The 13,241-nt window shown below is 36.9% G+C and overlaps 1 protein-coding gene across 2 annotated transcripts in view; it reads right to left on the bottom strand.

The window, feature by feature from the left end:
- The window catches only part of SCFD1 (sec1 family domain containing 1), a 142,744-nt gene that overhangs the window by 109,213 nt on the left and 20,290 nt on the right, over positions 1 to 13,241 (bottom strand). For both annotated transcript variants that reach the window (XR_004348513.1, XM_032623103.1), the window contains exons 3-4: positions 12,715 to 12,803; positions 9,732 to 9,822 (exon numbers count right to left, since the gene is read on the bottom strand). Coding sequence is in view for 1 of the 2 variants with exons in the window: in XM_032623103.1 (XP_032478994.1) it covers positions 9,732 to 9,822; positions 12,715 to 12,803 (180 nt within the window). In the remaining variant the exon portion in view is untranslated. The remainder of the gene's footprint in view (positions 1 to 9,731; positions 9,823 to 12,714; positions 12,804 to 13,241) is intronic.

Below are 13,241 nucleotides of genomic sequence, written 5' to 3'. Positions count from 1 at the left end.
GTTATCTATCTTTGTCTAAATAGAGAGATAAGCAGGAAGATTTATATTATTAAATATTGGTATAAATATTGATATACATGTATTTCTTAGTTCTGTCCATTCAGAGGACCCAAGAACTGTGACATCCTAGCAACAATGAGTACCTAATGCTCAGACACTGATTTCTAAACACCATTCTCCACAAAAAGCAACCAGGGCTCCTTAGACAAATGGCTGAATCTTGGGCTCAGACAGAGAAAGTACAAGATGAGACTGGAATATCTTATTATGGAAAAAAGTAAGGAAGTGATCAAAGAATGCGGGAGACATTTCAAAAGAAGTTGAGCAATGTTGCAGGATGTAAGATCAATACATAAAAGTCAACTGGGTATCTACACACTTGCAATGAGTAACCCTAAAAATGAAATTAAGAAAACGATTCCACTCACAATAGCATTAAAAAGATACAAAGGAATAAATTTAGCAAAAGAAGTGTAAAACTTACATTCTGCACAGTACAAAATATTATTAAAAGACTGAAATAAATAAAAAGATATCCCATGCTCACGGATCAGAAAATCTAATATTGTTAAGATGGCTGACAATCATCAATAGGAAGACACTGGAACTCACCAAAAAAGACACCCCACATCCAAAGACAAAGGAGAGGCCACAATGGAACAGTAGGAAGGGCACAATCACAGTAAAATCAAATCCCATACCTGCTGGGTGGGTGACTCAGAGGCTGGAGAACACTTATACCACAGAAGTCCACCCACTGGAGTGAAGGTTCTGAGCCCCATGTCAGGTTCCCAACCTGGGGGTCCGGCAACGGGAGGAGGAATTCCTAGAGAATCAGACTTTGAAGGCTAGTGGGATTTGATTGCAGGACTTCGACAGGACTGGGGGAAACAGAGACTCCACTCTTGGAGGGCACACACAAAGTAGTGTGCGCACTGGGACCCAGGGGAAGGAGCAGTGACCCCATAGGAGACTGAACCAGACCTACCTGCTAGTGTTGGAGGGTCTCCGGCAAAGGCGGGTGGTGGCTGTGGCTCACCATGGGGACAAGGACACTGGCAGAAGTTCTGGGAAGTACTCCTTGGCATGAGCCCTCCCAGAGTCCAACATTAGCCCCACCAAAGAGCCCAGGTGGGCTCCAGTGTTGGCTTGCATCAGGCCAAAAAACCAACAGGGAGGGAACCCAGCCCCACCCATCTGCAGTCAAGTGGATTAAAGTTTTACTGAGCTCTGCCCACCAGAGCAACAGCCAGCTCTACCCACCACCAGTCCCTCCCATCAGGAAACTCACACAAGCCTCTCAGATGGCGACATCCACCAGAGGGCAGACAGCAGAAGCAAGAACTACAATCCTGCAGCCTGTGGAACAAAAACCGCTTTCACAGAAAGACAGACAAGATGAAAAGGCAGAGCACTATGTACCAGATGAAGGAACAAGATAAAACCCCAGAAAAACAATAAATGAAGTGGAGATAGGCAACCTTCCAGAAAAAGAATTCAGAATAATGATAGTGAAGAAGATCTAAGACCTCGGAAAAAAATGGAGGCAAAGATCGAGAAGATGCAAGAAATGTTTAACAAAGACTTAGAAGAATTAAAGAACAAACAGAGATGAACAATACAATAACTGAAATGAAAACTACACTAGAAGGAATCAATAGCAGAATAACTGAGGCAGAAGAACGGATAAGTGACCTGGAGGACAGAATGGTGGAATTCACTGCCACGGAATACAATTAAGAAAAAAGAATGAAAAGAAATGAAGACAGCCTAAGAGACCTCTGGAACAATATTAAACGCAACAACATTCGCATTACCGGGGTCCCAGTAGGAAAAGAGAGAAACGACCTGAGAAAATATTTGAAGAGATTATAGTCAAAAACTTCCCTAACATGGGAAAGGAAATAGCCACCCAAGTCCAAGAAGCACAGATAGTCCCAGGCAGGATAAACCCAAGCACAGTGAGTCCCAGGCAGGATAAACGCTGAGACACGTATTAGTGAAATTGACAAAAATGAAAGGTAAAGAAAAATTATTGAAAACAACAAGGGAAAAATGACAAATAACATACAAGGGAACTCCCATAAGGTTAACAGCTGATTTCTCAGCAGAAACTCTACAAGCCAGAAGGGAGTGGCATGATATACTTAAACTGATGAAAGGGAAGAACCTACAACCAAGATTACTCTACCTGGCAAGGACTGCATTCAGATTCGATGAAGAAATCCAAAGCTTTACAGACAAGCAAAACTTAAGAGAATTCAGCACCACAAAACAGCCCTACAACAAATGCTAAAGGAACTTCTCTGAGTGGGAAACACAAGAGAAGAAAAGGACTTGCAAAAACAAACTCAAAACAATTAAGAAAATGGCAAAAGGAACATACGTAGCGATAATTACCTTAAATGTGAATAGATTAAATGCTCCAACCAAAAAGACACAGGCTCACTGAATGGAATCAAAAACAAGACCCATATATATGCTATGTACAAGAGACCCACTTCAGACCTATCGACACATACAGACTGAAAGTGAGGGGACTGAAAAAGATATTCCATTCAAATGGAAATCAAAAGAAAGCTGGAGTAGTAATACTCATATCAGACAAAATAGCTTTAAAATAGAGAATGTTACAAGAGACAAGGAAGGATACTACATAATGATCAAGGGATCAAGAAGAAATAACAATTAGAAATACATATGCACCCAACATAGGAGCACCTCAATACATAAGGCAACTGCTAACAGCTATAAAAGAGGAAATCAACAGTAACAGAATAATAGTGGGGGACTTTAACACCTCACTTACACCAATGAACAGATCACCCAGACAGAAAATTAATAGGGAAAAACAAGCTTTAAATAACACAACAGACCACATAGATTTAATTGATATTTGTAGGACATTCCAGCCGAAAACAGCAGATTACACTTTCTTCTCAAGTGCACACGGAACATTCTCCAAGATAGATCACGTCTTGGGTCACAAATCAAGCTTCAGTAAATTTAAGAAAATTGAAATCATATCAAGCATCTTTTCTGACCACAACGCTATGAGATTAGAAATCAATTACAGGGGGGAAAAACCACATAAAAATCAGAAACACATGTAGGCTAAACAGTACATTACTAAAAAACCAAGAGATCACTAAAGAAATCAAAGAGGAAATCAAAAATACCTAGAGAAAAATGACAATGAAAACATGACGATCCAAAACCTATGGGATGTAGCAAGAGCAGTTCTAAGAGGGAAGTTTATAGCAATACAATCCTACCTCAAGAAACAAGACAAATCTCAAATAAACAATCTAACCTTACACCTAAAGGAACTAGAGAAAGAAGAACAAACAAAACCCAAAGTTAGTAGAAGGAAAGAAATCATAAAGATTAAAGCAGATATAAATGGAATAGAAACAAGGAAAACAATAGCAAAGATCAATAAAACTAAAAGCTGGTTCTTTGAGAAGATAAACAAAATTGATAACCTTTAGCCAGTCATCAAGAAAAAGAGGGAGAGCACTCATATCAATAAAATTAGAAATGAAAAGGGAGAAGTTACAACAGACACCGGAGAAATATAAAGCATCATAAGAGACTACTACAAGGAACTCTATGCCAATAAAATGGACAACCTGGAAGAAATGGACAAATTCTTAGAAAGGTATAAGCTTGCAAGACTGAACCAGGAAGAAACAGAAAACATGAACAGTCCAATCACAAGTAATGAAATTGAAACTGTGATTAAAAATCTTCCAACAAACTAAAGTCCAGGACCAGATGGCTTCACAGGTGAATTCTATCAAACATTTAGAGAAGAGCTAACACCTATCCTTCTCAAACTCTTCCAAAAAATTGCAGAGGAAGGAACACTCCCAAACTCATTCTACAAGGCCATCATCACCCTGATATCAAAACCAGACAAAGATACCACAAAAAAAGAAAATTACAGACCAATATCACTGATGAATATAGACGCAAAAATCCTCAACAAAATACTAGTAAACAGAATCCAACAACACATTAAAAGGATCATACACCATGATCAAGTGGGATTTAGCCCAGGGATGCAAGGATTCAACATACGCAAATCAATCAATGTGATACACCATATTAACAAACTGAAGAATAAAAACCATGTGATCCTCTCAACTTATGCAGAAAAAGCTTTTGAAAAAATTCAACACCCATTTATGATAAAAACTCTCCAGAAAGTGAGCATAGAGGGAACCTACCTCAACATAATAAAGGCCATATACAACAAACCCACAGCAAACATCATTCTCAATGGTGAAAAACTGAAAGCATTTCCTCTAAGATCAGGAAATAGACAAGGATGTCCACTCTCACCACCATTATTCAACATAGTTTTGGAAGTCCTAGCCATGGCAATCAGGGAAGAAAAAGAAATAAAAGGAATACAAATAGGAAAAGAAGAAGTAAAACTGTCACTGTTTGCAGATGACATGACACTACACATAGATAATCCTAAAGATGCCACCAGAAAACTACTAGAGTTAATCAGTGAATTTGGTAAAGTTGCAGGATACAAAATTAATGCACAGAAATCTCTTGCATTGCTATACACTAACAACGAAAGGTCAGAAAGAGAAATTAAGCAAACAATCCCATTCACCACTGTAACAAGAAGAATAAAATATCTAGGAATAAACCTACCTAAAAGACCTGTACTCAGAAAACTATAAGACACTGATGAAAGAAATCAAAGATGACACAAACAGATGGACAGATATACCATGTTCTTGGATTGGAAGAATCAACATTGTGAAAATGACTATATTACCCAAAGCGATCTACAGATTCAATGCAATCCCTATCAAATTACCAATGGCATGTTTTACAGAACTAGAACAAAAAATGTTAAAATTTGTATGGAGACACAAAAGACCCTGAATAGCCAAAGCAATGATGAGGGAAAAAACATAGCTGGAGGAATCAGGGTCCCTGACTTCAGACTATACCACATAGCTACAGTCATCAAGACAGTATAGTACTGGCACAAAAAACAGAAATATAGATCAATGGAACAGGATAGAAAGCCCAGAGATAAATCCACGCACCTATGGTCAATTAAGCTGTGATAAAAGAGGCAAGAATATACAGTAGAGAAAAGACAGTCTCTTCAATAAGTGGTGCTGGGAAAACTGGACAGCTACATGTAAAAGAATGAAATTAGAACACTCCCTAACACGATACACAAAAATAAATTCAAACTGGATTAAAGACCTAAATTAAGACTGGACACTCTAAAACTCTCAGAGGAAAACATAGGAAGAAAGCTCTCTGACATAAATCAGAGCAAGATCTTTTTTGACCCACCTCCTAGAGTAATAGAAATAAAAACAAAAATAAACAAATGGGACCTAGTGAAACTTAAAAGCTTTTGCACAGCAAAGGAGACTACAAATAAGACAAAAAGACAGCCCTCAGAATGGGAGAAAATATTTGCAAACAAATCAATGGACAAAGGATTATCTCTGAAATATATAAACAGCTCATGCAGCTCAATATGAAAAAAACAAACAACCCAATCCAAAAATGGGCAGAAGACCTAAACAGACAATTCTCCAAAGAAGACATACAAATGGCCACAGGCATGTGAAAAGCTGTGCAACATCACTAATTATTAGAGAAGTGCAAATCAAAACTACAATGAGGTATCACCTCACACCGGTTAGAATGGGCATCATCAGAAAATCTACAAACAACAAATGCTGGAGAGGGTGTGGAGAAAAGGGAACCCTCTTGCACTGTTGGCAGGAATGTAAACTGATACAGCCCCTATAGAGAACAGCCTTAAAAAACTAAAAACAGAATTACCATATGACCCAGCAATCCCACTATTGGGCATATACTCAGATAAAACCATAATTCAAAAAGACACATGCACCCCAATGTTCACTGCAGCACTATTTACAATACCCAGGTCATGGCAGCAACCTAAATGCCCACTGACAGACGAATGGATAAAGCAGATGTGGTACATATATACAACGGGATATTACTCAGCCATAAAAAGGAACGAAATTGGGTCATTTGTAGAGACTTGGATGGACCTATAGACCATCATATAGAGTGAAGTAAGCCAGAAAGAGAAAAACAAATATCGTACATTAACGCATATATGTGGAATCTAGAAAAATGGTACAGATGATTCGTTTTGCAAGGCAGAAGTAAGAGACACAGAGAACTTTTGGACACCAAGCGGGGCAAGTGGGGGTGGGGTGGGGGGTGGTGCTGGTGGGATGAATTGGGAGATTGGGATTGACATATATAAACTAATATGTATAAAATACATAGCTAATAAGAACCTGCTGTATAAAAAATAAATTAAATTTAATTAAAAAAAAGGAAAATGTAATACATTAATAAAAATCTCAATAGAGCTGGGAGACCAGAAGGGTGAGCTCTCATACCCTCTGATGATAGAACCTAACAGGAAGAAGAAAGACTCCTTGCCTGGCAAGGACTCAGCCAATGCAAAGCCATGAGCTCTTTGTTTTAGTTATGGTCTGTATATTTTCACACTGGACTGATGACTTTCCTTGAAGACAGACTACCTCTTTTGTGGCTAAAGTCTTTTTAGAAAAGGTTATCCTTACCTGGTGAACTCCTCTAGAACTCTGAAGTACCCATCTTACTGGCCAGGTGCTTTGACAAGTCCTTTTCCTCTCTATATAAGTGTTCTCCTTCCTTTGCCATGCCGGGACTTGCATGTGGTTTGGCATGGTTGCAGACCCCAAATTGCAATTCTCTGCTAATACTGAATAAACCCATCTTTGCTGGAGAAATATTTGGCAGTGTTTTTGTCTCAGGTCAACAGCAGTCTATGTGCTAGCATGTGCACTGCTAATGGGTTGGTCACTGTTTCTATGCTTTTTCATAATATATCATGAGTTCATACTGATATTATTTCCAATTCAAGTTTAAGAGTATAGGGTTATTTCTTAACCTCTGATTTTCTACTTCCATCTGTTTTCTCTCACACTAAAAAAAACAAAAACAAAAAAATAAAAAACTTGCCACAAAGCAAGACAGGGTGGTACTGGCATAAGGACAGACACAGAAATCAATGGAAAAGAACTGACAGTCCAGAAATAAACCAATTTATCTATTCTTAATTAATTTCTGACAAGGCTGCCAAGACTGTTCATTGGGGAAAGAACAGTCTCTTCAAAAAAGGATGCTGGGAGGGGCTTCCCTGGTGGCACAGTGGTTGAGAGTCTGCCTGCTAATGCAGGGGAGACGGGTTCGAGCCCTGGTCTGGGAGGATCCCACATGCCGCGGAGCAACTAGGCCTGTGAGCCACAACTACTGAGCCTGCACGTCTGGAGCCTGTGCTCCACAACAAGAGAGGCCGTGATAGTGAGAGGCCTGTGCACTGTGATGAAGAGTGGCCCGTATACTGCGATGAAGAGCAGTCCTCGCTTGCCACAACTAGAGAAAGCCCTCGCACAGAAACGAAGACCCAACACAGCAAAAATAAATAAATTAATTAACAAACTCCTACCCCCAACACCAAAAAAAAAAAAAAAAAAAAAAAAAAAAAAAGGATGCTGGGAGAACTGGATAGCCACATGCAAAAGAAGGAAGTTGGATACCTACCTTATAGCACATATAAAAATTAACTCAAAAAGTATCAAATACCTAAATACAAGCCCCCAAACTATAAAAATCTTCAAATAAAACAGAGATTTAGCAATGGTTTCTTTTTCTAAGAAATACACATTTATTTGTATTTTCAATACCACAAGTTCAGTAGCAATTATGAGCTGGCAATGGTTTCTTAAATATGACACCAAAAGCACAGGCAACCAAAGAAAAAATGAAATTAAGTTTAAAACCAAAATTAAAAATTTTTGTGCTCCACAGGATACTATTAAGAAAGTGAAAAGATAACCCACAGGATGGGAGAAAACATCTGCAAATAATATACTTGATAAAGGTCCAGTATTCAAAATATATAAAGTACTCTAACAGCAATAAAAAGACAACCCAATTTAAAACTGGACAAGGGATCTGAATTGACATTTCTCCAAAGATACAAACTGCCAATAAACACATGAAAAGATGCTTAATATCATTAGTCATCAGGGAAATGCAAATCAAAACCACAGTGAGATACCATTTTACACCCAGTAGGGTGACTACAATCAAAATGTCAGATAATAAGAAGTATTGGCAAGGATCTGGAGGAACTGGAACACTCAAACACTGCTGGAGGGAATACAAAATGATGCAACCACCTCGGAAAATAGTCTGGCAATTCCTCAAAAGGTTAACCATGGTGTTATCATTTAATGTAGCAATTCCATTCCTAGGTGTTCATGGACACAGGAGAAATGAAAACATATGCCTACACAGAAATTTGTACACAAATGTTTATAGTAGCATTACTTACAACAGCCAAAAGGTGGAAACAACCCAAATGATAAATGGATAAACAAAATTTGGTATATCCACACAATGGACTATTATTCAGCAATAAAAAGCAAAGAAGTACTGATAACATCTACAGTATGGATGAATTTTGAAAACATTAAGCTAAGAAAAAGAAGCCAGATACAACAGACCATGTATATGATTCCATTCATATGCAATATGCTGAGCAGGCAAATATACAGAAACAAATAGTACCTTAGGGATGGGGGTTCAGGGGTTGGGGATGTAATAGTTAAGGTGATGAAAATGCTCTTTAATTCATTATGGTGATGGTTGCACACTTGTGCGAATATATTAAAAACCAATGAATTGCATACTTTGTACACTTTGGGTAAATTGTACGGTATGTAAATTATACGTCAATAAAGATGTTTTAAAACAAGGAAAGAAGAAGGGATTGGTAAATCGTACTTCTTTGAAAAATGGCATAGTTGTTGGGTTTATGCAGGGTAAAAGAGAAAGCTGGGCGTTATTAGCTCTATAGGACACAAAATATGTGACCTTCACTAACAAACAAAGTAATTTGATTCAACGGTCAATAACAAGTAAAGATGCTTGTGACTTAACAGCAGACACCATTAGCTACCTATCCAATATCTATTTTCCCCTTCTTCCTTGCTAAAAGAATACAGATTTTATTTGGGGGTGACAATACACTCATTTAAATATTAACTTTTGTGGCCTCCCCTGACGCTAATTCTATCCAGTGAGACATAAATGAAAGTCTTCTGGGAGCTTCTGGGAAAGCTTAGCTTTCCTGACCAAAATCAACAGTCAGGGCTGGCATAGTTAATTTCTCCCTTCTTCTTACCCTGAACATATATTGTGATGTCTAAAGTTGCAGCTGCCATCTTGCATCCGTGAAGCAAGGAGCAAGACAGTGAACAACAACAAACTAAAGATGACAGCTCAAAAAGACAGAGGGGGCTTGGATCTTTGATTACTTTAAAGAGCTGCTATACCAAGCTGGACTTCCTATTCAGACTTTCTATTATCTTAGAAAAATAAAACCTTATTTTTAAAAGCTCATATAGTTAGGTTTTCTGTTTTTTAAAGCTAGACTCAGTCTCAATCAAAATAATACTTCCTCAGCCAAAAAATTTTAAATCTTTCAGTCTATTTAAAATTCAAAGATAGTCTCAAAAATCGAAGTGGGAAATTGGGTTAAGAAAATTTCTGATTTTTCACACTGGACATCTAAGATTTTTTTTTTTTTTGAAAAAAAATCTGTTTCCACCTTCAAGAATAAGGAAAATAAGAACTCATATTACCTGACACATTCTGTCAATATTTTCTTCAGTTGGCATTACAAAGTACACTGCAGGAACATCTGGAATAGGATCTCGATCAGAGTGCAAAAGCCTAGGACATATAAAGAATATAAAACTCACTTTTTTCTTAGTCACTTATCTAAAAAGATAGCTTAAAATTTTACAGTATTTCTCAAACTAGTTCACCAGTTCAAGGACAGTGACCAGTACTCTAAAAGTTCTTGCTGCAATTAATTATTTAACCCAGCTTTCTCCTTATATCAATGTTAATATTATTTATTAGTAAGATCCTAATCTCAGTCTTCATTTCCTCTACTCCAATCACCTTATTTCTCATACCTCTTATGGTCAGTCTCTTCTACCAATATTCTCCTTGAATGAGAACTAAAGCACATTCAAAATCAATTTTATTCCCATTTTTCATAGAAATATGGTGGGGGGAGGTAAGTGGGAGGAAAGTACAGTTCTCTGAGAGGGAAAACAGAAAGCTGGAACTATCTTTAGAAGCAATGAAAATATTTAACCATAAATAAAATAAAATATATTTTTTAAATGAAAGGTATATGAATGCTTCCTTAAAACTTTAAGACCATCTATATTGTTCTACCTGTTGCTTCATAAGAGAATGCATAAGGGATCAGCTAAGCATCTTATTGATTGTACCACTTGATAGTTTTCTCTTTTACAATTCAGAAAGTATATTCATTCAAATATCCCAATATCAACTGAGAAAATATCTTTATGCTCCATTGTAAGATTTCACCATGCTTATATCAGGAAATATGAGAAATGTTCTATTTCCACAATATTCTAGTCATCCTTCTATACGCAATATTCCATAAACAATCTACATACATCCTTCTATACATACAATTATTTCAGTCATCCTTACAAAGGAGAGAGTCAAAGAGGCACATGCTGCCAGTGAGTCTGCATTTGATAACTTTTTTCCCTCTGTTTGGCTGCTGCTAACACCAGAAGGATTATAATGTGCTGGCAGCCATTGTTTGTTGTCTTCTTACACTGGCTGTCCAACTACCTAAAGGGCTACAACCACCATTTCATGTTCTGGAAACCTGTAATTATTGTTTCCTACAAATCAGCCTAAACCAGCTTGCAGAATATAAAGTAACTGATGAAGTATTCTCCAGCAAAAAAGGAAGAATAGTCAGAGGCAAGGTGCACAGGAATTTACCAGAATAGCTGTGTAATCCTTTCATGCTCTGATGGCAATAGCAACAGGTGGGCAGCAAGAATGCACAACTCTCAAACTGGCAGAATATCTTGTCACTCCTTAAGGAAGTACTGAAGCCTCACTTTTATTAGTCACTGTTTCTGAGCCACTATGGTTCAGTAGACAAACAGCCCAGAAACAGTGGTCAAGCAATCTGGCCACGACTCTGTTATTAATTACCTGTACAATCATGGGACAATCACTCGAACTCTACAAACTTTAGTCTTTTTATTAGTAAAATAAAATAAAGGAGTTAAAGAGTAAGGTAGCAATAGTAACCAATGCTTATAATAAACCATCATTTTCAAGGATGGCTTCAAGGATAACTCCAGTTTAGGTCATAAGCATTAACATGTCACCACCAACAAATGTGTAGATTAAGTCTGACACAAAAATGAGAGGAAGAACCTGCCAAATACCACATTTCATCAAACCTAAGGTGCTATCAATTTTAAAACATATTATTAAAACAGGCAGAAGATGCTGCCAATTAAACTATGTCATGGCATTATTAAGGAGACAGACCTTAATTTCAGAAATACTAAATTAAAAAGTATATTTTAGAATTAATGCAATATTCTATTAAGTTAAAACAAATATTCAGTATAAAATTTAAGAGTTTAACAAGATTCTGATACGCTACTCACTGGAAATCTAAAACCACATTCCCAATAAAAGAGCACACTATAATTCAATATATTAAAATATCACAGAATGAAAACTGATTATAACATCATCAAAGAACAACATGCAACTAAGTTAGAACACTGTAAAACTGGACTCCTTCAGTACATAAAAGTATTAGTAGCTATTCATGTATACAGCCCCTCTTTAAATGTTCTATTGTTCTATTAGGCCAAGTCTACAAAGTAATGCAATTTGTTTTATTCATCAGACATATCATAAGGAATATAATCAAATAAATTTAGTAGTTAAGAAGACAACATAGATAGCTCCCTATGGTGATTAAGTCATTACTTCCTAGTTACTTAAATTTTTCATATTAATGATATACTAATTTAGATATTCCTCTTTTTAAAAAGTGTATTTGAATTAAAGAAATAAAAAATTTTCAGAGCTGAAAGAGACCTTGAAACAACCAGTTCTTTTCCTTTACATAAGAGAGTAAACTAGTCTGTAGGAAAAGACACAAAAGAGAAAATTTAAATTATGAAATTTTAAATTCTAAGACTGAGGATTATTTTTAACTTCAGAAATAAAGGGCTGAATAAAACAAGATAACGGAAAAAATGTTCTCTATATGCAAGTACTATAACCTAATACTATTTTCTTGATAAATGCCCCTTAGTAATTTGATTTCAGGGTGGCTAAAGACATTTTTAAAAATGTATTTGAGGGACTTCCCTGGTGGCGTAATACTTAAGAATCCGCCTGCCAATGCAGGGGACATGGGTTCAAGCCCTGGTCCGGGAAGATCCCACATGCCTCAGAGCAACTAAGCCCGTGCGTCACAACTACTGAGCCTGCGCTCTAGAGTCCATGTGCCACAACTACTGAAAGCCACGCGCCTAGAGCCTGTGCTTCACAACAAGAGAAGCCAACGCAGTGAGAAGCCCGTGCACTGCAACAAAGAGTAGCCCCCGCTTGCCAGAACTAGAGAAAGCCCGTGCGCAGCAACAAAGACCCAATGCAGACAAAAATAAATACGATACAAATAAACTAATTAAAACAAAAGAAAACAATATATTTGAAAACAGATGCCATTACTAGAAACACGTTAAAACTCACAGATGCAAAGTGATTCCCATGTCTCTCAGCTCCTTCACAGATAGCAGAGGAGAGATGATATCTTGGCCAAATCTATCATAAATGAGCACCTAGCAGAAGCAAAACAAAAGTCATGCGTTTGTTTAAACATTATTATCAGTGAACAGTCAACGGAGAACCCAATATTAAGCAAGTACATTTTATTTTAATATACTGAATTCTTATACTTACCTCAATTTAATATTTTCCATAATTATTTACCAAAATGTCCATTCATCTAGTAATCCATTCTTAAAAGCATTATTACTTGGGCTAAAATAAATTATTACATAAATTTTTTCTTATAAAATACTTTTTCTAAGTTAAAAAACATACCAGAGACTATAAAATCTTCATCTTAGGTTATAATAAAGGACTTGGAACATACAGCAGACTCACTTACACTCCCCTATCCCAGGTTATAATAAAGGACTTGGAACATACAGCAGACTCACTTACACTCCCCTATCCCATTCACATATATCCTTTCTAAAAAGAGAAGTAAAAAT

Source organism: Phocoena sinus, chromosome 2 (genome assembly GCF_008692025.1).
Source record: "Phocoena sinus isolate mPhoSin1 chromosome 2, mPhoSin1.pri, whole genome shotgun sequence".
Classification (NCBI taxonomy): domain Eukaryota; kingdom Metazoa; phylum Chordata; class Mammalia; order Artiodactyla; family Phocoenidae; genus Phocoena; species Phocoena sinus.
The sequence above is the reverse complement of the archived record's forward strand: the minus strand, read 5'-3'. Positions and strand labels throughout refer to the sequence as shown.